This window comes from Lepidochelys olivacea (assembly GCF_965140295.1).
Source record: "Lepidochelys olivacea isolate rLepOli2 genome assembly, chromosome: 3".
In the NCBI taxonomy this organism is placed as follows: Eukaryota; Metazoa; Chordata; order Testudines; family Cheloniidae; genus Lepidochelys; species Lepidochelys olivacea.
The window spans coordinates 115,525,860-115,553,726 of record NC_140413.1 but is presented as its reverse complement, the minus strand read 5'-3'; the positions used below and the strand labels follow the sequence as shown (position 1 = coordinate 115,553,726).

At 40.8% G+C, this 27,867-nt stretch overlaps 1 protein-coding gene across 2 annotated transcripts in view; it reads right to left on the bottom strand.

Annotated features, from left to right (window-relative positions):
* Window positions 1-1,050: 1,050 nt before the first annotated feature.
* The window catches only part of AKAP12 (A-kinase anchoring protein 12), a 132,703-nt gene continuing 105,886 nt past the window's right edge, over window positions 1,051-27,867 (bottom strand). For both annotated transcript variants that reach the window (XM_084623714.1, XM_084623715.1), the window contains 2 exons: window positions 10,687-17,062; window positions 1,051-4,903 (listed from right to left, as the gene is read on the bottom strand). In XM_084623714.1, the coding sequence (XP_084479840.1) occupies window positions 10,695-17,062 (6,368 nt within the window). In that variant the 3' untranslated portion in view covers window positions 1,051-4,903; window positions 10,687-10,694. The remainder of the gene's footprint in view (window positions 4,904-10,686; window positions 17,063-27,867) is intronic.

Below are 27,867 nucleotides of genomic sequence, written 5' to 3'. Positions count from 1 at the left end.
ATTAGGATGCTTGCTATTGATAAGGTAATAACTGTTTCCTGGCCAGGGGCTCAGACACTGTGGTAATGAGGGCCACAAAAGGACATGTACAACCAGCAGAAATAGCGGGGCCAAAGGCAGAGTTTATTAACCAAGTAACCACCACATCCTGGCCAACACTGATTTTTTTAAAATTAAATGATCTCAGTTTAAAAGAAAAACACACAAACCAATCTGTAAAACTCCACAATAGCAATGTTGTTTTACTCTGGGTTTCAAAACTGAATTGAGAGGGAGAGGCTACAAACTAATGTCAACGTAAGACTTACTGGGAGGACGCAAACCTTGCTGTGCTATAAAAAGGGAGGCCCTTGCAATGTAGGGCCCAATTCTGCCTTCCCTACAGATGTAATTATAATTTCCTTTTGAAATCAGTGCTGCTAGGATAGGCTGAAGGAGAGACAGGAGTCAAAGTATTTTTCCCCCCAACAAGTTTTCTTCTATAATTTGATAGCCCCAATTTTTAATGTTTGGGTTTAAATCTTTTATGTAATTTTTATTTTATTTATATTTTATTTGTATCCTCTGAAGGAAGAAGTTGAGTTACTCCTTTGCTATTGGAAAGGGTTTGAAAATTCTGAGCAGAGGGCCAGTGCAGAGAGCTTTGCATATTTGCTGTGGCAATTCAATGTCAGTATTATGCTGGAATTTTAGTCACATTGATGCCTTACTTTTGCCTGAATTCAGTAGCTACACAAGGAAAGTGTACAATTCATTCCATAGCCTTTCCTGATCACTGAATACAGTCACCGATCCCGAATTCAATCTGGAAATTGTTCTTGAAAATCCTCTCAAATAACTTAATACATACAATCACACAATTGAAGCTTCAGTGTAATGATGTAATTACTTTTTTTTAATTCAGATCTAAAGCTGAATGAGAAGATGTCAATCAACACTGGCAGTTGTCAAGAAGCAAAACTCATTCTCTTGTCTGGAGATTTATCAATAAACAGGGAAACCATTTGCAAGAAGTAAGTTGAAACTACAAAACACGTACACACACTAGAATGAACTTGTGGTTGTACTTTATTTAGTCAGTGAAAATCTACCTTAAAAACAGAAAATAGAAAATCAACATTTTTTTTAACCCATTACATTGGATTAGAGGAAGCTGCAAGCTTGGAGTTTAAGCACAAGCTACAGGTTGCAGCCTGAGTATTTCAGGGGCCAAAGCAATACGCTGGAACAAAGTAGTATCTGGATGTAGAGATATGTTCCTTGCATCATTAGGAAGGTCTTAATGGTGCCATATTTTATAGATGTCTGTTACAAGAAGAAACATTGGTTATACAGTTAACATTTGTTGCATTGCTTAGCTAGACCCAGGATTAATATAAAAAACAAGCAAGATTTAAGCACTTGCTTCTCAGCTTCTACCAACAGACAATTTACATTTTGATAAAAGCTAGCTTTCTTTAAATGATGTTTAGACAAGAAATAACTTTACATATTATTAACAGCTTTAGAACTACAAATGTTAGACTCAGGATTACACAGGTCATGCTATTGTTATTGTTTTACCTGTTGCAGTTATTGCAATATGGCTTAACATACATAGGTATATAATTTTGTACAAACTTAACCGATTTCACATTTGCATGGTGTTATAAAAAGCACAAATAAAGCAAGCAACATAACCTCTGGGAACTGACAGCTATTGTCAGAATTACTTTTGTAATTCATGCCCAAAGACAAGGGGGAAAGCTGCCACTGAGGAAAGAGACTGGATTGTTTGATATCACATTTCTCAACTTTAAACTTTTATATATTTTTCTGTGAGTTAAGAAAAATCTTTATATTCTGCACTCATGGGAGTACTCTGGCAAGTTGCACTGGTGACAATGCAGATTGGCGTCATTTATAATTGGGGCAAAAATAAGGCCCTTCCTGCCATGTTCTTTGTAGGAGAATATTGACTTTTTTTAGACAGCTAAAAGACACTGCTTTTTTCTGTGCATCCCCAGAGTCACATCTGTTAATTATTCCAGCCTCTCCTTTCACTGTTAAACATACACAGTGTGTGTGCACGCATGTGCATTATGTCAGGTAAAGAGTGAAGATCCTAATTCATTTTAAGTTCAGTATCAAAGTGTCTTGGAGAAACATTTATATGAAGCCTCGAGTCTCACATGTATGACTAACTTCTGTTAAAATATGAGTGAGCTGAAAGAAGGGATTCAAAGGTTCTGAGCATTAGGTTGTTCTTTAGGGTTAAGGTGTCCTAGGTTAAATTTTTTTACTGCAGCATCATCTGCCTGTAGTACAAGTTACTAAAGACCTGCTCTTAACTCAGAATAGTTTCCCAATTTTGGGATTGAAGTGATATTCAACTACAGTTAAAACCTTCAAGGGGAAAAAGAAAAAAAAAAAAAAAGACAGACTTTCAGAGAAATTTTAGCAGATAATTAAATGTGTGTTGTTTTTTTTTTTGTTTTGAACAGAGTTCTGGGCTAAGCACTTTTGAGTGCTGTTACAGAGAGTAGCAAGGGGGTGAGGGGAAAGATGGTAAAAATGAAGAAAAGTAAAACTAATCTTTTAAACAAAAATCCATTCAACCCTCCATTTTCTCATGTACCCTAAAATGTCCAGAAGATAGCTATAAACATTTCACATAACTAGATATTTCTGCAGAAATTACTTTCTGTGTTACTAACTCCTGATGACCAATAGCTCCCTGCTCCAATACGTTGTCATGAAATCCTTTGAGCATAGTCCCACTGTACTTGGCATAAACCAACCACCTGATATTTGGAATTCTCATTTAGCAATTACAGCACAAGGATCTGGTCACTTTTCGGCTCAAGACTAAGGCCATGTCTACCCTGGCACTTACGTCGGCAAAACTTTTGACGCTCAGGGGTGTGAAAAAAACCCAGACCTCTGAGCAACAGAAGTTTTGCCAGCATAAACGCTCGGGTACACAGCACTATGTCCCGCCAACATAGCTACTGCCACTCGTTGAGCTGGTTTTAGATCAACGGGAGAGCTCTCCCTCATAGGCCCAATGCGGCTACACGAGCAATCTTATAGCAGCACAGCTGTATTGGTACAGCTGTGCCATTGTAAGCTTGCAAGTGTAGACATGGCCATATTTTGTTAGCAGATGCTGTGCAAGATGTGTTGTTTTATACACATTTCAGGAGAAACCCATATCTGCTTGCCAGAGGTGAATTAGTCGACTAACATACTTTTTCTGAGTAACAAGCTGCAAGTTGCAGAAAACCACCACCAGATGGTGCAATCACAACAGTGTAATCCATCACATTTCTTTGCTTGCACACTGTGCAGCCCCAGACAGTGGGAGGCACCTGCTGTATCAAGAACATTTGGTACACTAATAGAAACAGTTCATTTTAAAATAAATTACTATACAGATAGGATAATGAAGTTATTGGTCAACATCTTGCTCAACCAGAATGGTGTGAAGTTCACAAAGTGCAACGTATAACATTTATTTTAGAAACCAGATCTAAAACTACTGACGACCCACCATGCTTGTTCTGTGCCTAGAAGGTCGATTACAGAATACTTTAGACATTTAATAATTGTTCAGTTACCAGTTATTTAATATTTCAAGCCTGCCCAGTTTTACGAATGCACTGATCTATACTTGTAACTTTATACCTGACAAAATTGGGAAATATTTTGTTCCAGGTTTGCCAAGTCTTAATTAAAACCAACAGAGCTAAGTATAAGCAAAGATTTTATTTAAATCATTTTCAGAAATCACAATCTGCCAAATGTACATGAGCATAATGAAACACACTGTTCTGAAAGAAGTGGGCATAAATATGGAGCGGACATAATCCAGTATCTATCAAAATATTTTTTTAAAAAGAACATGTCTCATTTCATGGCACTTGTGTGGTCCAGGAGACAAGGGGTAACATTAGAATGCAAAAATAAGAACAGTTAATCCTTTTCTTCATAAAGCTGAAATACTTTGTCTCAGAGATTTAAGCACAATAATTTCTTGAAATCGCCATTTCAAGGTTGCTCAACAATTTGAAATGGATAAATGTGTAACTCTTAAGGACTTCCAGCTTCCACCAGGTGCTGTCAGAAAAATCAAACTGCAATAAAGTGAACTTTAAATGTTTTCAATAAAATTATAGTGCACTTCCTATAGAGGAAGTGATGCAAAATTAACTTCTGCCTAATAATTTCCATCAGTAGGTTTCCAAATAGTAATTGTACCTTTCGATCATGAATGTTCTTTTATGGAAGCAGTAACAACAACTAGAATAATGCCTTAAATATCAGTTCTTACACCCTTCCACTGCGTGGAAAACCTGCCTAAATTTCATGAAGATCATTTGTGGCCAGCTGTAGCTCACACACAGTGCTTCACCATGGTCACATGCACTTAGTCTCATACACTTAGTCTCATATAGTGATGCAAATGTATATCATTTTGTATTTTTAACGTAAGATAGAGAAAATATACATTAAAATCAGAACTGGGTTTATGATATACATATAAATACACCAAGAATTACACTCCAGTTTTGGAAGCATGTTAGAAGGGGGAAATCTGGAACAATAGAAACTGGGCATTGCCAATAGGTTATGGAAATCATTTAAATCAAAGACATCACTTTTTTTCAATCATTTCATCAAACAAAAATACAGAAGTCTTGAAAAGAGGAAGTGTTAACATCCAAGAGTAGAGGGTGGCTAAAGCTCCTGATATTGCCTCAGGATTGTCAGCTGCTCTCAAGGAATGACATCAGCTATTGATGGTCTAATCTCACAATTCAGAAACATTGGTCTACAGACCAATCAGCAGGTTCCACTTTCTGCTCTTTCCTTCTTCACATTCTGGTCTCTCCAAATGTAACACACACATTTAACAGAATGGCTGAAATAAAAAAACAAATATATTAACAAAGCCTTATCAATCACAAATTTCTCTTTCAAGTAATTTCTACTCTCCCTCAGAATTTCCTTAAGTGGTGAGGCTGTTTTTCAGGAGTGGTATTGAAGAGAGACCTCATCAACCCAGTTAACATCCTCCAGTTTAAAAAGAAAATGCTGAGCTAAACACAACTGACGGTAAGGGTGACCTGTGACCATTACCTCCCCTTAAAGAGAATTCACTCGAAAATCCGAACACCTAGAAAAATTTCACCTCCTCACATGAGGGGTTGTGAGCTGTCAGCCTCCATCCCCAAATCCCGCTTCGCCTCCAGCATTTATAATAGTGTTAAATATTTTTAAAAAGTGTTTTAAATGTATGGGGGGGGGAGGGGAATCGCACTGAGAGGCTTGGTGTGTGAAAGGGGTCACCAGTCCAAAAGTTTGAGAACAACTGCCCTAAATCATTATCTTGGAATAATGATAATTGTTATACCAGGCAATTGTTTAAGTGGGATTCCACTGAATCAAAAGTCAGACCTTTCTGCTGGAACAAGGCTGTACTGAGCAACATCTTAGGATGTGCTGGAACGGGGAGCCAGATGGAGAAAGCAAAAGGATTATAGGGCAACACAGCATGGGAGTTTTCCCTTTGCCCTTCCTGTGCATCTCCCAAAGCCCAAAATGAAGGGTGCCCGGACTCCTGGGGGGCCTTAGGAAGTACACAGGAGTTGGGCTCCCTTAACCATTTTAAAGAGACAAGGTGGGTGAGGTAATATCTTTTATTGGACCAACTTCTGTTGATGAGAGAGAGACAAGCTTTCGAACTTACAAAGAGCTCATCTTCAGGTCTGTGAAAGGTACTGAGCAACAGAGCCAAATGCAAGGTGGAACAGATTGTTTAGCATAAGTAGTTAGCACATAGTGTAAGAGACCATTCAAGGTAGAGTGGCCCATTAACCTCTGCAGTCATAGGACAAAAAGAGGAGGTTAGTGGGTTACAGATAGGTAAAAAGCCATAAATCCAGTGTCTCTCTTCAGTACATGATTTTTACCCACTAACAGAGTTAGGAATTTAAGCTCCCAGGCTCACCTTTTAAAAGCCCTGAGAGCCTTTAGATTGAGGGGGAGATATAGGAATACAGTGACAAGCCTCGTAGACCCCCATTCTACCCTTGTTGCATGCCCCCCCATTCTGCTGCCTCCACAAAACCTTCTTCACTATTCTCTCAGTTGCCCCATTTTCTCCAGTGAACACTCCCCACACCCCACTGACCACATTTGTACCATCTTCTTCACAGCCCTCCTTTAGCTCCACACCCTGGTCAGCCCACTCACAACACAACACAACACCCTCATTACATGCACACTCACACACCCCTCCTGCAGAACTCCTAAGATTCATAGAAATGGTGCACCTAAGGAAATCCAGGGGGAGGGTAGCAGGAGACATGAGGGAGCAGCAGAACATGGAGGCACACCCTAAACAGATGTTCTAAATCTAAAATCTGGAAAAAAAAAAGTGTTAGAAGAATTTTCAAGGGTGATGATCACTACATTTTCATTTCATTTTCATTGTTTTCAACAGCGTGTGTCTGATTAACCTCAGTACTGGTAAACATTCTCTTTTCTACATTCAAGTTACCCTAGTGATTGGATTATAAGTGACCTTAGACTCCTGCGGTCATTTGACAGCCTATTGTAACCTCTTCTGGATTGAGGTATCATTCTGACATTACTAATTTAAATCTGAAGACTTAAAATTGGAATGTAGCCACCAAAACTTTGTCTTGTACTCTACATCAGAAATAGGAGACCTGAAAAATCAGTTAAACTATCTCTCTCTCTTCTGTTCCATGGTTTTTTATGAAAATGGCAAAAAGTGATTAACACAATTTAAGATACCATAATTCAGTAACTCTTTGTCCAACTAACTTCATATTTGGGGAAGACAGATAAATGGGCCCTCTTCCAAATTACCCTGGAAACTCAAATGCTTCACCATGAGCTAACCCATTGTAGAATCCATGCAAATTTTCTGGGCATAAACAGCTCAACTTGAACTTTCACCTTCTCCAGTTTGTTTCAGTTCTTAGAATCATAGAATATCAGGGTTGGAAGGGACCTCAGGAGGTCATCTAGTCCAACCCCCTGCTCAAAGCAGCACCAATCCCAATTTTTGCCCCAGATCCCTACATGGCCCCCTCAAGAATTGAGCTCACAACCCTGGGTTTAGCAGGCCAATGCTCAAACCACTGAGCTATCAAAGGCAAGTCAACACACAAGTCTGTATAGCTGGATTATTCTAGTTAAAGATACTGTTTAAATTCTGAAAGCTATTTTGACATGTTAATTATTTTTAACACTCACATCACAGAAGCTTAAATGACATGGCTGCACTGATTTGTTATTATCAGGTGGCTCATAATTATCCAGCACTGACTGGAGTTTTATATAAGAGGTGGCTGTATTTCCCTACTGTGTTTGTAGAGCTTTTAGAGTTTTTCTACACTGAAGGGATTCTTTTTCAGTACTTCATCCCTTGTTTTCATTTCCCAGAAGAATCCCCACCTCACTCGGAGTTCTTGCTCTGAAGAGAATACTTTTCTCACTTCCACAGAACTCTAATACAACAGAAAGGTGGTGGCATCACAGCCTCATTATCCCAGTTTGCTTCACAGTTTGTACTGGCTTTTGCACCGCTGCTTTCCAGCCAAACAGGACGGCTGGGTACCAGTAGCAAGGTAAGCAGGGTCACATTAGGAACATAAGCTGAGAAGGAGGAAACTCCCAGCAAAGGATGAGTAGGTGTGAGTTTTTCCTTTCAAGAGTCCTGAAAGCAGACCCATCTTCCAGTGGCTAGAAACCGGCCCTCCTCCCAGGTGTCCAACACTCAAGTGGCTACCTCTTAAGCTTGGAAATTAGCCAGTTCCCTGGTTACATTTTTCTGGAAATCTCAGTTCACATCCTAACATAAATTAGGACAGCTTAACACTGATTTACACCAGTTGATGATTTGGCCTCTAATTTTCAGAGGCAAAATGACAATGGCAATAGAAACGCTTAGAACTTCTGTTTTCTGTCTCATTCCATATCAACAGTTTAGTCCTGAGCCAGAGGAAAGACAGCCACTACTGAATTATCAGCATTGTCTGCAGCAACTGGGTTTTCCTTGGAAGTCTCCCATCCAAGTACTGACTAGATACGGATCAACTTGCTTAGCTTGTAAGGTGACAGTAATATAGCTGCATGTCCCATATTACCTCCAGGATTATTACTGGAATTCCCCCCTATTCACTGATGAGCGAAGACTGAAACAAGAAGTGGAGCAAACTCTCACTGTACTACCCAAGTAGGAGAGCACGGCTCCCCCAAGGCAGAAAGAGGAGGAATAGCTCTCTCACTGTGTTTAGAAGAGAAACAGTGCTGTGCTGCACCTGAATAAAAGCGTTCTGATTTTCCAAGGTGTTGAGTGTGCACAGCTTCAGTTGGCACTGATGGGGGACAGCAGGTGAAGGATAATACAGTAGGCAAGTGGAGAATAATTACCCAGGAAGTTGACTAGTACAGCTGTTCAAGACCTCTGCTTTACATCTCATCCAAAAAGATTTGTTGCTTCTGCTGAATAAAAGTGGCCTCATTTTCAGAGGTGCAGGTTCTCTTGTTGACAGTGGAACCCATGATTACTCAACAACCTTGAAAAATAAGGCTCCTTATTTACATTTCTAGATAGGAACATAATGGCCATACTGTGTCAGACCGATGCTCCAGCTGGCCCAGTTGCCTGTCTTCTGACCATGGCTAATGCCAGGTTCCCCAGAGGGAATGAATAGAACAGGCAAGCAATGAGTAATCCATCCCCTGTTGTTCACGCCCAGCTTCTGGCAATCCGAGACAAGGGACACCCAGACCATGTAGTTGCCCCGACCATCTTGGCTAATAGCCATTGATGGACCTATCCTCCATGAACTAATCTACTTCTTTTTGGAACCCCATTATAGTTTTGCCCTTCACAACATCACCTGGAAATGAGTTCCACAGGTTGACTGTCCATTGTGTGAAGAAGTACTTCCTTTTGTTTTAAACCTGCTGCCTATTAATTTCATTGGGTGACCCTGGTTGGTTTTTTTAATTATTATTAAGGAGTAAATACTGCTTCCTTATTCACGTCCACATCATTCACGATTGTATAGACCTCTATTATATCCCCCTTAGTCATCTCTTTTCCAAACTGAAAAGACCCAGTCTTTTTAATCTCTCTGTATACAGAAGCTGTTCCATACCTTTCATCATTTTTGTTGCCCTTCTCTATACCTTTTAAAATTCTAATAAACTTTTTTGAGATGTGGTGACCAGAACTATCCACAGTATTCAAGGTGTGGGCGTACCGTGGAAATATATAATGACACAATGATATTGTGTGTCTTTATTAGCTATCCCTTTCCTAATGGTTCCTAAGATTCGGTTAGCTTTTTTCACTGCCACTGCCCCACTGAGTGGATGTTTTCAGAGAACTATCCACAATGACTCCAAGATCTCTTTCTTGAGTACTAACAGCTGATTTAGATCCCATCATTTTGTAGGTATAGTTGGGATTGTTTTCCAATATGCATTACTTTGCATTTATCAACATTAAATTTCATCTGCCAATTGGTTGTCCAGTTTTGTGAGATCCCTTTGTAACTCTTTACAGTCTGCTTTGGATTTAACTATCTTGAGTAATTTTGTACCTTCTGCAAATTTTGCCACCTCATTGTTCATCCCTTTTCCCAGATCATTTATATGTTGAACAGCACTGGATCCAGTATAGATCCCTCCATTCTGAAAACTGACCATTTATTTCTACCCTTTGTTTTCTTTTAACCGGTTACTGATCCATGAGATCCTTCCCTCTTATCCCATGACTGCTTACTCTGCTTAAGAGCCTTTGGTGAGAGACCGTGTATTGCAGGGCAGTGGTATAAAACCTTTGGATGCCCTGCTAAAGAGCCAGCTTCCCCCTGCTTCCCTGTAGGGTGGCCGGGTACGTGGGCCAAGTCCCTTAGCCGGGAGCCCAGCTGCAGGCCCTAATGAGGGCAGGCTCAGTGTAATCTGCTGAGACAAGTGGAACCCGCTGGGCTGCTGACTGGGAAGAAATATAAACCCAGGGAAGAGCTCAAGGGGGTAGGCTAGCCAGGCAGGATAGGAGGGTTGAGGCTCTGTCTCTGCTGGCTGACACAAGCCTCAAAGGCCAAGGGACCCAGTGAGGGGTCGGAGCGGGGACCGGTGTTGGGAGAAATTGGGACTGTACAGCCCCTGTAAATAAAAACACGGGTGAAGCACCTGCAAGAGGTGTCCGAGACCCTTTCTTTTGCCAGCCCAAGCACAGAGCGCAGGGACAAGGGGAAGAAAACTTGTGCCGCCCTGTGACACCGTGTCAAAGGCTTTCTGAGAGTCCAAGTACACTGTATCCACTGGATCACCCTTGTCCAAAGAATTCTAATAAAGATTGATGAGACATGATTTCCCTTTACAAAAGGGGTGTTGACTCTTCCCCAACAGATTGTGTTCATCTGTGTGTCTGGTAATTCTGTTCTTTACTATAGTTTCAACCAATATGGGTCTAGGTGTCTCAAGTTAGGCAAAATAATCTGAAAATCTGGTCCCTGGTTTGCAATCCAGAGGAGGTCTTCGACGTTTGCAAAAGGCACTACACAAGGCACTACACAGTATCAAATCAGTAACTATGAAAAAATGAAAAGATTCTGAATAATTCTACCAAAAATAAGTAATGAAAATGCTACTTACATTGGGCCTCAAGATTTGGTGAGCTCTGACTTTGATTGTGGACTCCCACAAGATGCATATTCTTGATTATTTACATCTTCCTCTGTGTGTCTCTTCATGTCTTCCACTGGTTGGCTATGTTTGTCTTCCTTCCTTTCTATATGTGTTTGCTGAATCATATATTTCTCTTGGGTGGCCACAGTCTGCCCAGCTTCTTTTTCCTTTAGCTTTGGTTGGTCTGTTCTTGTCTCTTTGGATAAGTCTTCTGAAACACTCATATCTATCGCTGATTTTTGAGCCCCTAAACTTTCACTTGAAACACCTTCAGGGACAGCTATAATCTTTCCTGAATCCTGAATTTCTCCTTCTTTTGACAAATCAGAAATTAATGGCACATCTTCAGTTTGTTCTAGAGTAGCTTGTTTCTCTGCAGACTGTGTTAAAATAGTATGTTTGACTGTACTTGGTTGCTGGAACTCTTGTTCTTTACCCTCTATTGTCTTTTCACCTTTTACAAGAAGCTGCTGATGAGCCTGTACACTTTCCTGAACTTCAGATATATTTATACCTTTTTGACTTCCATCTGCTGATTCAATCTGCTGCTGTGATTCAGATGCCATGCACACAGCAGCTGGCTCTTCTGTTCTCTCAAGTTTGTCAACAGCAGTCTGAATGATCTTTAATACAATTTTTGTACTCTGAGATTCTACAGTGACAGACTGAACAATATCTTTTTCGAATTCTACGTGGGTTAGAGATGGGCTTTTTTTATCTTGAGAAACTATTTTTTTCTCAGCTTCTTCCCTACACTCTGACTGTGTTGCATCATCCACGTAATCTTTTTTGACCAAATCAGGTTGTGTACAGCTTGTTGCTGCCTCAGTTATTCCATTCACGATTGCAGCGGTCATCTCTGATACTGACATTGTTGCAGTTTCTTCACTCCTACCGCCCGCAGCCTCAAATCCTGAATGAGCAATGGTAACATCTTGGACTAGATCAGAAAACAGTTTTTCAGGCACTGCTGCTAAAGGCTTCAAAGTTTCAGCTGAGCTTTCCATAGATGTTACAGTTTCTGCAATGATTTGTTCTTCAATTGCTGCAGCTGTTACAGGCACAGATGCTTTCTGAGCCTCCGAGCTTTCAACACTAGGAATGGGTGAGCCAGTATCTTCCAGCTGCACAGCTAAAATCTCTTGCTGCACTGGAGTCAAATAAAGTTTATCCCCACTTGCAAGTTCCAATTTTCCAGATTCAAACAAATCTTTTTCAATTTCCATCATTAGCTCAAACTTGGTTTCCTCTCGCTGATTGTCATTTGAACTTGTAGCAGGCAGCAGAAGTATTTGTTTTGCTTCCATGGGCTCCTCTTTATCTCCCTTTTCATATACAGGCAGTTCTTTAGGACTCTGTAGAGGGGCCCCATTTACAACTGCCCCCGGGTATTCTGATTCTAATTTAGATGGGGCATCTTCTACATCATTCTGCATGGGAGCCTCAGCTGCAACTGCTTCAGTGTGTTCTGATTCTAAGGTAAGCGCAGCATCTTCTACCTCTCTCTTCACAGGTGCCTCAGTTACCCCACTCTGCACGGCAGCCCCAGTTACAATTGCGTCTGTGCATTTTGATTCTAAGGAAAGCAGGGCATCTTCCATCTCACTCTGCATAGGAATCTCAGTTCCCTCGCTCTTCATGGTGGTCTCTAGAGCAGTGATTTCTGTGCATTTTGATTCTAAGGTAAGCATGGAATCGTGCACCTCGTTCTGCACTGTGGCCGCAGGGGCAATTTCTTCCACCTCATTCTGCACTGTGGCCTCCTCAGTTACCTCACTCTGCACAGTGGCCTCAGCAGCAATTGTTTCTGTGCATTCTGATTCCAAGAGAAGCACGGCATCTTGCACCTCACTTGCCAGTGCTTCTGTGCATTCTTTTTCTACAATATGCGCGGCATCTTCCACCCCACTCTGCACAGCGGCCTCAGTCACATCCCTCTGCATTGGAGCCTCAGATGAAACTGTTTCAGTGCATTCTGATTCTAAGATAAGCACAGCATCTTCCATCTCTTTCTTCACAGGAGCCTCAGTTACCTCACTCTGCATCACCCCCTCAGTAGCAATTCCTTCCACCTCACTCTGCATGGTGGCCTCAGTCACCTCCCTCTGTACAGTGGCCTCAGTGCCCTTTGATTCCAAGCTAAGCATAGCATCTTGCCCCTCACTTTGCACAGAAGCCTCAGTCACATCACTCTGCACTGGAGCTTCAGCTGCAACTGCTTCAGTGCATTCTGATTCTAAGATAAGCACAGCATCTTGCACCTCTTTCTTCACAGGAGCCTCAGTTACCCCACTCTGCACAGGGGCCTCATCTACAAGTGCTTCTGTGCTTCTTGGTTCTAAGGCCTCCCTGGCATGTTCCCTTTCACTCTGCACTGGGATGTCAGTCCCCTCACTTGGTATGGGGGACTGAGCTGCAGTTGCTTCTGAATGTTTTGATTCCAAAGTGAGCATGGCATCTTCTGCCTCACTCTGCAAAGGGGCTTCTGTTACAGATACTTTCATGCATTTTGATTCTAAGTTAGGCACCATGTCCACCACTTGTTTAAATTCCTGGGACAGCTCAAGCTTTGCTTCATGTGTTTCACTTTCAGATCCATCCACTTCCGGAGCATCTTCATCTGTGATTTCACCTGGAATTATTTCTATTAAATTCACTTTGGCCCCTTCAGTTGAAATTTCTTGTTGTTTTACTACTGTAACATACTCAGCTTTCACTTCATGTTCTGCATTGGTAGTTATTGTGACACCACTGTAAAATTCCTCCTCTTTCAATTTACATTTCTCTAGAATCCTTTCTACTTCAGACGTTTCTTCATGTCTTTCTATAAATGCTTGTTCAGTTTCTTGCCACTGACTTTCATCTGCCAATCTATCCAGACTTTTAGCTTCTTCTGTGTGTTCCTTCATCACTGCACACTTTTCACTCATCTCTGACACTTCCTGTAGAACACTTTCGTCAGCTTCATTTCTACCTTGAACACTTCCTGCACTTTCCATATGTTGAATGTCAGCCTCTTTAGGTTCTTCTTTCTTTAAGGACTGTTCAACCAACACAGTTTCTTTGCATATGACTGTAACTTCATTAGCTTCATCTTTCATTTCAGATCCAATTTTCTGCACTGACTGAATGACTGTTACAGTTCTTTCACTAATCATCTGTACTTCATCTGATAGCTTCACTCTTTCTACAACTTCCTCTAGAATGTCCTGTGTTTGTTTATTTAATTCTTCTAAATTTTGCTCAGTCCCTTCTAGCTCTTGCACAGGTGTAACTTCTTCTGTAGTATCTGGGGATTCAGTTAACTGTGACACAGCAGAAACCATTTCAGTCGTCTCCTCTGCAAGGGATACTTCTGTGGCTTCTTCACCACAGGAAACTTCTGTTGCCTCTTCCAGTGCTGTCAATGCTTCTGAGGTTAACTCCAGCTCACTTACTATAGTATCATCACTAATATCCTTTCTCAACTCTGGCAAAGTTTTAGTAACCACCACTGTCTTTTCTACAACAACTTCAGTTTCAAATATCTGCTCAGTTTGTTCTTCATCATCTTTTTCCTGTTCAATGGACTCTGTCACAGTAGCAGATATCCAAGATGGTGACCTTTCTTCAATACTGGTAACTGCTCTCTCTCCCTCTACAACAGTCACAGTAACTGCATGAACCAGTCCTTCATTAGATGGTTCAATAATTAAGGTATCTTCTAATTTTTCAGCTCTCTTTTCATCTAAACTTTCTACCCTTATTGCCTCAGCTTGTGTTGCTTGCTGGGCCTCAATTTTCTCTTGTTCAGCTGCTTCGTACTCAGATAAAGGAACAACAGCTGGAACATCAGAGTCTTCTTCATTGGTTTCTGTCATCTCTTCTCCAGCTTCCTCAACACAAGCTTGTTCTGGCTTCCCATCTGACTTTTTCTTCCGACGACCAGGTATTAATTTTTTTAATGAAACCCATGTTTCTTCTTTTCCAGGTTCACCATCTGAAGTAGAATGTTCTATGCTGGAAACTAACACAGATTCTTCAGTTCTTTCTTCCATTTTGGTTTTGGATTTTCTTCTTGGAGTGACTAGCCTTTTAAATGATTCCCAGGTTGAAACACCCTCTCCTTCAGATGGACTCCCAGCTTGTTCTGGTGAGGAACTTCCTTGTCCTTGATCACTTTCTTGGGAACTAGTTAGGATCATGTCTGGTGCAGTTTCTTTGCTTTGGCCAACTTCATCTATTTTTTGGCCTTCTTGAGCAAGCCTCTGTCCTACTTCCTCATCAGAAGAGGACGATTTCCTAGCTCTTTTCTTAGAGGAGCCTACACAAATTAAGGCTTCCCATGATACAGAAGTATCAACCTTTCGTTTTGGCTCTTCTATGCTTTTTTCTAGCTTCTGCTCCTCACCATTTACTTTAGTTTCTTCCTGATTTTCAGAGACTGCACTTTCAGTAGAAGACAAGGTAGCACTCTTTGCCTTATCAATTTCTTCTTCTTTGTCACTTTCAGAAGGCCTTCTGACACGTTTCTTGGGAGTCACCATCTTTTTAAATGATGCCCAAGGAGTTACACACTCTCTTTTCCTCTCTACATCTGAAATTACTCCTTCAGTTTCAGTGACCCGTGTTGCATCTGTGGCTTTCTCCACAGAAGGAGGCTCTGTTGATTCTTCAGGTGAAGAGGCAGAGCTCTCTGCCTTTTGTTCTTCTGGACTTTCTGGGGAATCAGCTAAATGTTGAATTTGTTCTGCTTGTTCCCCTGGCTTAGTTTCTTCTCTCTTTCCTTTATGTTTCTTTCCAGAAAGCTTCTTTAAGCCAGTTCCTGTAAAAAGTTTCTTTAAGGGGCTGCCTTGCACTTTGGCTCTTTCTTGTGATGACAACAGTTCAACCTCAGTTGTGATGCCGTCTAGAGGCTTACATGCAGCTGCATCTTCAGCGCTTGGTTCTGTTTGCTTGATGTGGTCGTCTACTACTATGCATACTGTTTCTTTGGCTTGTATTTGTTCCTCAGTGTGTTGAATTTTTTGTAGCTCACCATCTCCTTCAACTGATTGTTCAGAAGCTGAGGAGGGCATCTGTTCTATCTTTACCTCTTTCTCTTCTGTAGTGCTAACATGAACTTCTTCCTCTGTCTCTAACTTTTCATCAAAGATTTCAGTTGCCAGTGGAGCTTTTGGTTCAGATTTCTCAATTTTTTCACCAAATACTTCTGCTGTCTTTGGAGCTACAGGTTCATATTCTTCTTTAGATCTGCCTTTAGATTTTTCTAATTTTTCACCAAATATTTCCATGGTCATGGGAGCTGGTAGTTCAGATTTCTCTTCAAAGTGTATTTCAACTTTTTCTTCTAAGGATATTTTACATTCTTTCACTGGTTTTGGTTTTTCTTCAGGAGATAGGTCTACTTTTTCTTCAAAGGACAGTTCAGATTCCTTGTTTACACTTTCAGTGGTCTCTTGTGGAAGTGACTGTTCAGAAGGAATAACAACTTCCTCCTTCAAACTTGCTTCTACTGGGATCTCTGCCACTTCCCTTTCTTGCTCTTCCTTTTCTTTCTCAGTTTTCTCCTTCTCACTTGCTTCTACTGGGATCTCTGCCACTTCCCTTTCTTGCTCTTCCTTTTCTTTCTCAGTTTTCTCCTTCTCACTTGCTTCTACTGTGATCTCTGCCACTTCCCTTTCTTGCTCTTCCTTTTCTTTCTCAGGAGCCTGCTGCTCATCCTCTTTAGGTTTCCTAAAACTTGTCTTTTTCCTAAACCCAGCCCAACCCTGAGTAAAGAATTTTCTTAGTGGTGATGCGGTTTCATTAACTAATCCATTTGTTGGAGACTCTGATGACTTGCTAGGTTCTTTTTTTCCTTCTGCCTCTTTGTTTCCTTCAGCTTCCTCACTTGGGCTTTCTGCTACCTTTTCAGGAAGAGATTCATCTTTCCTTTCCTCACTTTTTGGTTCTTCAATTTTTTCTGCAGGGTGCGTCACTTCACTTTCTGTTGCTTCCTCCACTGTTTCTATCTTGACTTCTTTATGATCTCCAGCTCCATTTGCTGCCACTTCTTCTTCCTCTTTTTTTACAGTCAGTAGCTGAACAGGTTCAGACTTTTCAGTCTTATCTTTTTTAACAGTAAACTTGAAACCAACAAATTTAAAGACTTTTTTAAATCCGACATCATTAGACTGAGATTCACTGGGCTGTTCTAGCTCTTCTACTTTTTCTTCCTCTGGTGGCAACTGTTCATTAGCTTCTTGAACATCTTTCTGTCCATCTTCCACACCATCCTTATCAGTTGATTCTGGTGGCATGGCTTCCATGTTTTCAGCTAGCTCTTCTTTTACAATCACATTCGCAGGTTCTCTTTGTCCAACTGTATATATATAAAAAAAGGAAAAATCAGATAGAAACAAATTAGATTTACGATAATCTTAATTCACTAAATTATGTATTAAAATCGCTCAAAAGATAATACATACTTCAACTTTTAATACAGAGATGAATTTACATTTTAATGTGATCTTGTAAAATATATATTCCAGTATTATGGTGGCACCTCTTAGGTCTGCTAATTAAGGATTTATCAGTAGTTCTTATTATAAACCTAGTTTCCCCTCTCATTGGTAAGTGAAGAAAATCATGTCTGGATTGGTCTTGTTGCTTGACAGAGGCTCATTCAGAACATTCTAGGCTCACTCTCATTCTTTCTGGGCAAGTGAAGTAAGTTCAGTACTCAGGTTTTGTGTGGATATCAGCTGTTCACTTCAGAAATGCCTCTACTCAGAAGATACACAGGACATTAGTAATTTTTTCTGAAGCAGATGCTCAACCTCTTTCCCAGTATGGAGAAGAACATAGCATCAAGAATGAAAGCACCAATCCTGCAAAGAATGAAAGCACCAATCCTGCAAACTCACTCTGAGATCTTAAAATCAAATTGGGTTCTTTCCTTTTCCACACATCGCCAGTATTGAAATGTTCTGACGGCTAGATCTTATCTACTCACCAGTGCAACAGCTTATAAAATCAGTGAGGTTGCAGCGGTGTAAAAAGAGTATAGTTTGGCTTGCAGAATCAAAGCTGGTGATGATGCATGAGAAGGCAAAAATCCAGTTTTAATCTCAGATCCTAGCAGCTTTATCTCTGCTTAGCTGCACCCTGGGCGCTGCTCTGGTGGCTTTTTGCCTGCATTAGACAGAGCAGTGCCCCAGTGAAGGCAGAGGACATCTGCTTTAAAAAAATACAGTAGTCTGGGGAGGGAAGGAAAAAGAGAACAAGTACACTCCATCTGGTCTATATTATGCACTTGATGCAATGCATGTCCTCTGGTGCAGCAGTGCTGGTTACAGTATTGGGTGGAGGATAGCCCAGGAACTTCCTGTTCCCTACCACTCTCAGGTCCATGTGCAGAGGGGTGGGCAGAAGAGTACAAGCCCCAAGGAAGCTACTCACTCCATCTCCCTCCTTGTGCAGGTATGGTAGAGTGCACACTGAATGTGGTGCCTTCCACCCTCTTACTCCCCTGCACTGCCACACAAACCAATCACAATTTAGCCCTAAATAAAAATACAGAATAAAGATATTTATTTTTTTCCCCTTCACAAGAGATTTTCTAGAGCCTTACTTTTTTTATATAAATTATAAGATTTTTATCTATCATTTTAGGTTAGTTTCTGCTTACAATGCACCTTTCTGCACCACATGCTGACACCTGCTTCTGTGCATGTCAGTCTCTGACCCCCCTTCCTGCTTTCCTACGGATCGTCAAAAGGGGCAAATCTCATTAAAGCTTTCCTGCTAAGAGCATTTGGCCTCTAGGTGGAGACAGTTTAGTTTATGCCTTACATAGTGTACAATCAGAATTCTAATAGCCGCTGCAGTCTTTCTGAGTGGAGTGCCAGGGTTCTTGATTTATATAGTACATTATAGTTGTTTAGGCAAAATGTGCCATCGATTGTGTCCTTATTAGTATATTTCCAGTAGGTTAGCAACAACCCAAGAGATACAGCAAATGTGGACTTAAATGCAGTGTATGCACTCTAACGTTTAGACCACAAGATTATAATGCTACCTAATGGGCAAATGCACTTAGCAGGAAAACTAAAATGAAACTTTTGGGGGGTGGGGGGTCGGAGAGAAGAGAGAATGTAAGTAACAGGAAAAGCTCAGTGTCTCCAAAACGCACACAGAAGAAATGAATGCAGGAATGCATTGTCTTCCACTCACAATTACTGATTTATGACAGTTACAGTTATTAAATTCCATATAATCCCATAAGACCTTGTGCTGACCTGGCTGTTGCCTAATGCGGACAATACCAACTTGCAGCTATTTTGCTTTGAAGAAACGCAATCACACAGGACAATCCTGGAGGGTTGGCAACCCTAGACTACAGGGGAAAGAACATCCAAAACCTGGTATATTATCTCTGCAGTTTAGTGTATTACAGTAATTATAGCACTAGGCTAAAGAGAAAAATAAAAACCACCATATGAACCCATAATCCTAGAAGAACATACTAATTAAGTCAAATATGTAAGTGTTAAATCATGGTTAATCTGGTGGCTCAAATATAATGCTCTACTATTAGGGAGACCCAAACTGAAGCCAGTTTGGCATGGGATTAGGGAAAGTGTCAGGACACGAAGAAAATTTTTTACCTTTAGAGAAGATTTACAGGTAAATTATAATAATAAATCCTCACTCCTAGGTCATTGCTTCTAGCATTTGACTACTGGGAATTTTTCCAGCTGGAATTCTAAAACTGTTAACTGCCTAGAAGTGTAGTTATACAGATGACATTCTTTTTCTTCATAGTATGTTGAGAGGGAGGTTTTATCTGCTTGTAGTCTTCCATTGTTTCCACACCCATATTCATTAATTTCTTAAAATAAATGTGAAAGAAATAAAATGAAAAAAGATATATAAATGCTAAATGACAAAATCTGACCCTGGAGAAGGTGAGCTGAGTTATCACATCACAACTAACAACTGCAACTGAGAAAATTACTTATCTATAATTCTTGTTCTCTGAAGGTAAGTTTATGTGAATAGATTCCTGACCCCTGGAAACTCAAAACTTCCAGAAGTTATTTTGTGGAGATTAACTAGAAAAAATGGGCCTTGTGTAGTCATTTATACTAGTGTAAAGTGGGTATAAAACAGAACCATGGTGTTTGAGTAAGTATTTTGCCCGGGGGTAAATGATTACTCAAGGTGTTGGACACAAGTGTACATTGTACACAAAATGATGCTAGCTTCAAAATTTGGCATAAATTGCAAAAATTCCACCCCAACCCGCAAAATCCATCAAAATCACCAGACAGAATAAATTAGAGCACTCCCAACTTTACTTAGAAGGGTCAAACTTGGTTTCTTGCTAGGAGAATAAGTTCAAGCAATAATGCTTCCGAAAAGAATGCAGAGAAATCAGCCTAGTGGGGTAAGGCAGATATCCTACGTAGGAAGCAGGCATTTCTCTTACTCAGAGTGACTTAATATGACCTTGAAGCTGTAAGCATGCCAAGGAGCAAAATGAGAGATGCAATTAGACCAGTGCTTCAACCGGAGACAGGGAAGGTAGTAGTGACTCCGCTTTCCTTCCCACCCACTGGGACTGTAAGTAACTCAAAAGTTTCTCTTTTCCTACCCTCAATCTCCCCTTCAGAACTGTAATCACCCTCCCCCTCATTTTGCTTTTATTTTCCAACTTTTAAAACATTATCTTTTCCAATCACCTCCTCAACTTTAAAAACTAAATTAAACTCAAATTCGGAAGATAGCTTAATTTCTCCACCTTTACAGCAAATTTCAGTTTGTTGGACTTGGTAGGAAGGGTAGTTCTGGCTCTTGTCACTACTGTCAGAGTCAAGAGGAAAACTGGTAAGTCTCATGGTTGTCCCATATATCACTCAAGCTTGGAGATATAGCAGAAGAGCTCGGACTGCCTTGAAACCCTGGATGCATGGTCAGTACCACGTACCTCTTCCAGCTCCTCCCAGATATCATCCCAATGCCTACTCCCTCTCCCCTCTTCTATATCATCAGCTCCAAAATCCTGCTGCAGCAGGGGGGAAAAAAAAAAAAGTTGTTGATAGGCAAGTTATTAGAAGTTTGCCATTGCTGACCAAAAAAAAAAAAAAAAAATCAATCCCCAAGTCAAAGTAATTTTTGAGGTTAGCATGATGCTGCACTGGTGTCAAATGGAACAAAAATTGGTTAGATCACTCCTGATCCAGAGGCTGCATGCTGAAGAGCTGTTAGGGTTTGAAAAATTTACCAGACACCTACTATTCTGAGAACTCTCTCCATTAATGAGAGGTAGATGATAAATTCAACTACAATGGAAGGGAGAAGTTTCACCGCATCAGATACGAGGCAGTCAGCACACTGCTATTGGGAAGTGAAAGGGGCTGGTATTTCTATTAGACTATTGTCTCTGATCCCTGCCAGACCGTTATCATATTTCAGATCTTCATTTGGCTAAAAAAGATCTTGTAAAATTTGAAAATCCACTTTTGCCTAGCTCCTGGGAAAATTTTTCTGTCCCTTCCCCTCTCTACTATCCTGGCTTGTATGAAAGTGACCAGAAGGTGCAGGAGGAGGAAGCGCGTCATTACTCTATCGCTCCCTTCCCTGGTATGATGATATGGCTAAGTGAGGGGCATACAGGAGTCACAGTGGAGTTGCCATGCTCATTTCACAACTAAACTTTCATTTAAAAAAACAAAAACACACCCCTCTCCCCACCATGAAGGCCTCCTTACTCACACCCTCAGCTTCCAAGAGGTTAATGGCTTTTTCAAGCCTTTTGTCTAAATGGGAAGGGGAGGAGGTTGTTTGGACTGTTTTATGGTGTTGTTTCTTCTAGTCTAAGTAGTAGTATTCTAAGGGCAGGTCTACACTGACAACGGTGCAGCTGCGCCACTGTAGTGCTTCAGTGAAGATACTCCTATTTTCCCATCTGCAGAGTTAATCCACCTCTGCAAGAGGCGGTAGCTGTCTACAGTGGGGGTTAGGTCTGTATAACTGCATTGCTCAAGGATGTGGATTTTTCACACCCCTGAGCAACGTAGTTATGATGCACATTTATCGTGTAGAACTGGCCTAAGTAGATGAAGATTTTATCTGATGGAAGTTGGACCACAACAGTAATGGATTTTCACTAGACCATTACCACACCTGCTCCTTCTTACTATCTTAAAGAACAGATCTAGTGTCCTCCAACCAGAAACCAGATTATCCTTAAATTACCCATTTTAAATTTCTACTGTACTAAATTCACAGATAAATGTTGTGGTTGTAACATTCAACCAATCAGATATCAATTTACTGTATGCAATCTCATTAATTTCTACAGATCCACCATATATATATATATATATATATATATGGATCTGTAAAAATTATATAGATATAGATATAGAGGTCCTAAATATTACTAAAATATTGCCCCTATCTCTGCCAGGTTGCACTATTAAATATATTGTCCTAGTCGGAGAACACTATTGCTAATCTCAGACTAACAAATTTAAATGTCAGCTAGGCTGGAAGTAGAATATCTGCAAATATATTGGTTTTATTGGGGAAGAAAGAAAGTATACTCTAACTTGTTTTTATTTTGAAAAAAATTAAAGCCACAATATAAAAAACCCTCTCTTCATAATCTAGAATCTAACAACTGTATCATCCACAACTGTGTCAGCAGTTTTGTTTTGCATTACATTAAACTCATTTCCTGAGCAGAAAAACCTGTAGTAAAGTGATAATCAATGGCTACCAGTCTCTCAATGCACATGTCTTTAATCTCCAGCCAGCCCCAGAATAAACTATTTGATATATACACAGACTTCAGAAACTACTTAATTTACACTCTCATCTGAAATGCAGCACCTTACCTTGCCAGCTAGCTTGGTGATTTCAAAGTTGTACGGCTTCCAATATATTAACTTTGGGAGTAAAGTGACTTGCAATAGAAATGACTTAATATCCTTTATTAAGATTATGCAATTCTACCAGATTTGTCAGAATGTTGTTCAGTTAATATTAGGTATCTTATGTATTTAGATGAATACTTTTGGATTATATAACAAATCTGACATTGAGAGCAGAGGAGACATTTTCTCCCCAACATCTTGTTTTGGGAATTCAGTGCTGATGTCAGGTGATGACTGGACATCCCTGAAAGTCCTTTATTTATTCACAGGTCAGGCACAATAAGCATGACCAATAACAATGCAAACTAGCCTTGTTACTGTGCTATAACCCACACATGCAGGAACCACTTCTCACAGTGAGAGGTTTGTTTAGCATTTCCATCCATTAAATCCTTTGTCTTTGATGTTGCCAACCAAGGAGCCAAATAGCTCCAAATGTTACAGTGATTGTGATCATACGGAAGTCAATTCTCTAGAAGTAAGACTGAGATCGCCACACCCATTTCACATAGGCTATCAAACAGCAGCAGCATTTGGTCACCACCAAACTGGGCTAGATATGAAAGCCAATAAATTTTATTCTGAGATGATGCTTTCTATGATCAATGGAAGTAATTTTCTTAAAGGTTTATTATGCCATCAGTGGAGGAGGGGATTACACTTGTGTTCTCATTAGCACTTACAAGAATTGCATACCTGCATGAACTCTCATGCACTGACAAAGGAAGAGAGAATCCTATACTTATATGCAAGTTTTGCAATACTCACTAAAACGAAAGGGTCACCCCAGTGCTTAATTTGTAATGAAAGAGGTGCCAGGCTCAAGCAATTACGTACTGGGGCTATGACCTGCCAAGCCTAGAGGTGCCAAGGCTCAGCCCTAGCAATTCCCGGCACAAAAATAAGCACCCAATGAAATTAATAGGCATCAGCTTGAAAACTAACATAAAAAAGTACTTCTTCACATAACATACAGTCAACCTGTGGAACTCATTGCCAGAGGATGCTGTAAAGGCCAAAAGTATAACAGGGTTTAAATAAGAATCAGGTAAGTTCATGGAAGATAGATCCATCAATGGCTATTAGCCAAGATGGTCAGGGATGCAACACCATGCTCTGGGTGTCCCTAAACCTCTGACAGCTAGAAGCTGGGACTGGATGACAAGGGATGGATCACTCAATAAATTGCCCTGTTCTGTTCACTCCCCCTGAAGCATCTGGCACTGGCCATTGTCAGAAGACAGACTACTGGGACAGATGGTCCATTGGTCTGACCCAGTATGGCCATTTTTAGTTCTTATGTTAAATCAATGCAAATTCTAGTTTTCTTAAAAAACTAGACAAAAAAACAACACCCCCCCCAAACACATACTTAAAAGAGTTTAGACAGTCTGCTTTCTTATGATCACTGCACTACCTATTTGCATCTCTCTCCTTCACCTTGCTCCCCAACACACAAATTTGAGCTAACAGGGATAGACAGGACCATAGGCCAAGAACCTACACTACAAGCAGAGGCCACAACAGATATGCCTCCCTAGAGCTGAGCCTAACCCTCTGTTAGACCAAAACCACCTAAACCCACTTTCCCTCCCAGTAAAGGCAGACTCCCATCTCCATTCCTCCATTTCCCTCCCTCCACCTTGAATGATGACAACTAGGCGGTGCTAGTCCTGGTTTGGATGCAGCTAGAGAATTGCTATGATGTTGTTTTGAGGATGGAGCCAGTTTCCTTTGCTGTTGTCTCTTGAGGGCACAAAAAAGCTGAGTGCCACCTACACAGACTGGTCGATTATTTGCACTTCTTGCCTAGCTTGGCCTAGCAACAAATTAAACTGAGTCATCAAAAATACAGGTGTTTACCAGACATGATAGATGTTTACCTGACAGGTAATACATTCAGCATCCCAAGAACCCTGGACTAAACTCCTCACTGAAAACAATCCCCTCCAGTGGAAGCTGTGGACCAAATCTCTAAGACATTCAATCCATAGTGAAGACATTCACTGGGACTCTGAAAACAGTGTCGTGGAAAGGAAGAGCTGATCGCTGTGCACCTTGGGATTCTCTCCGAGTTCTCCCACAGCACCCTGAGCTGCAGCGAGCAGCATCCTGAGTAGCTCTGTGAACTCTCTGTGCGGAGGAATGTCAAAGCAGCACAGCAGTCTGTCCCCCTCCCCCTGCAGCAGCTGCTGTGTTCCTCTTTTAGGGCAGACAGGAGCATTCCAATGATTTGCTCTTTGTTCCCCAAACGCATGCCTGCAGGGCAGCAGAGATCAAAACACTGAGCAGAGCAATCACGGCAGGCATTGTGGGATACTGTCAGCAGTGTCCACACTTGCTCTTCATCAACAATAAAGGGAGAGGGAAAAGACAAAAGTCTCTTGTAGTGGTGGGGTGGAAGTTTTTTGTCGCCAAAACTGGGAGTTTTTCATGACAAAAGTCCCAGTGTAGTGCGTACGCAGTTTTTGGCGACAAAACTTGCCAGTGTAGACAAGCCCTCAGTATCCGAGTACTGATTGTAGCTCTCAGAGCCTGAGGAGGCCTGCATTGATCAATCTAGGATGAATTTTCATATATGCTTCCCTCTCTCTATGTAGAGAAAGAAAGACAGATGGAACACTGCCCCAGGATATCTCCAAGACAAAGCAAGCACCAGGTATGCCCATCATTAATGGGCATCAAAGCATCACATGAAGGACAGGTATTAAATCCCAGTGAAACCCTGTAAGCGAGGGGTGGGGGAGCAGAATCTAGAACAACAGAAATTACATATAAAAACAGATACAAAGAGAAAGCTACACTCAATATTATATACTAGGTTAAGAAAAACGTAAAGTGTGCAAAGTAAGTGGACATTGCAGGAATTCTGTCTTGTCATTACAGTGGTAAGGAACTGACAGACAGTTGGGTCAACTCTGCCATTTATGCATGTGTGTAATGGGGTACAGGAGGATACCTAGGGCATAGGTGTGTCCAATGGACACTGTTGGCCAAAAGAAATTGACCTCCCAAATCCGTGTGTACAATTACTCCTTCCTCATTATTCTGGGACTTTGTCCAATATTTATAGTCTGGATTGGACTTGGATATTTCTCCTTCGTGGTTTTTATTTCTTTCTGAAATTGATACATCACTGAGCCCTGGTCTACAAACTTATGGTGGTAAAACTAAAATCCACAGTCCTCAGTGATGTAGCTATTTATACCCACCTAACCCCTGGTGTAGACAGTGCCATGTGTCGATGGGCGTCGACATAGCTACTGCATCTCTGGAAGGTGGAGTACCTACGCTGATGGGAGAACTCCATGGGTGTGGTAGCTGTGCCACTGTAGCGCTGCAAGTGTAGACAAGCCCTGAGTATCTGAAGCACAAGGTCTTGAAGGAATGGTCAGTGTGACACTGCAGACCAGGCGCCAGCTCATGCCAGAACCCCAAGCCAATTCACTTGTGTATTAGTATACAGTAGAAACTCAAGAGTTACGAACACCAGAGTTACGAACTGACTAGTCAACCACACACCTCATTTGGAACCTGAAGTGCACAATCAGGCAGCAGCAGGGACAAAATAAAATAAATACATAAATACATACATACAAATGTAGTACAGTACTGTTAAACATAAACTACTAAAAAAATAAAGGGAAAGCAGCATTTTTCTTCGTTATAGTAAAGTGTCAAAGCTGTATTAAGTCAATGTTCAGTTGTAAACTTTGGAAAGAACCACCATAACGTTTCGTTCAGAGTTACGAACAACCTCCATTCCCGAGGTGTTCATAACTCTGAGGCTCTACTGTAGATCAAAATGATTGTTAAATGTAATTGTTTTCACTTATCTGTATCCTGTTATAATGTAGTAAACATTTATATTGTGGATACCCCTGTAACTAAATAACCCATCAAATAAGAAAAGCCTTGTGGAATGCAAATGAGGAATTTTAAGGAAAAGAGCTAATTTCAAAGCAAGTGGTCACTGTGCATGTGATGATCAGAGGTCAAAGACTCAAAATGCATTCCTCACTCTCCGTCATCAAAAGAAAAGCCCATGGAAAAGCCCACAGGTGGTGACACTGTCAGCTTGTTTTCTGTAAGAAGCAGAAGTTAGAGTACCACCTGATCTGGGGTAAGGGACTGGTCTCTCGGGACTGTGAGCAACCCAGAATGATCCAGGAGTTCACATTTGTTACTGGCATGGTGAAGTCTAATTATAGAACATTAGACCAGCTTAGGGTGTCTGCCCTGTTTTCTGACAGTCAGCCCTGAGGTAGACACTCACAGTTGTCAGCCAACTCCAGACAGCGTGACAGTTAGTATCCATCAAACCTGAGATTATATTTGCCCAGTTTGATTATTCATGACATTTTAAAGGAAAATGGCTGGAATTCTCTGCAGCTATGGAAAAGATGCCAAATATTTGGAAGTATCTGCTCTTCCATCTGTGAGTGGAAGGCAACTCTGCAGGAAATCAAGAACATTTATTTAATTTATTTATTTATTTATTGAGAAAAAGTGTCTTCAACAGGAATGACACTGACTGCTGGTAATTTTTCAGCAGCTACTTCCTACCTTAACATTTGAGCTCTTCCCTGCCAAAGCAGGTGCAAAGTAATTATGTGTGCATACAAAAAATGCCACACTGTTTAAAGTAGCTAAGTATCAAAATACATATTTCCACATTAAAAACGTTGCCAGCATGCTTCATGACTGGTAGGTCATTTCCCTCAGACTGCAAAATTGAAACAACAGACAATTACCACATTACTGAAAAGAACAGCAGATGGCAGTACAGCAACATTTTTACTGATATCACTATAGTTTATCAGGCACACAGGTCTGCCTCTCTTGAAGTTCATGGTATATAAAAATTTTGAAGTGTCATTAATGGTTTGTCAAATTACATTAGACTTAAGTTAATATACTTAGGCTTGTTTGTTGCTAATACACTGGTTTGTTTCTTTGGGGTGCGGGGAAGATCCTTGAGCAATGAATCTGAAATGACAGATAATGATATTGTATACAAGCAGACATTAAGGGTGAAATCCTGGCCCCATTTAAATCAATGAGACTTGAAATCAATTATTCTACCAGACCCCTGATATTGTGCAAGAGGTAAAACTGAGAAAGGATGAGAATGTACATTCCTTTGCTCTGTAGATCTGACTGGAATGCTACGAGTACACAAAGAAAAATAGATCAAAGTCAAATGGCAACAACTTCGGGACAAGTATTGCTCTTCACCAGA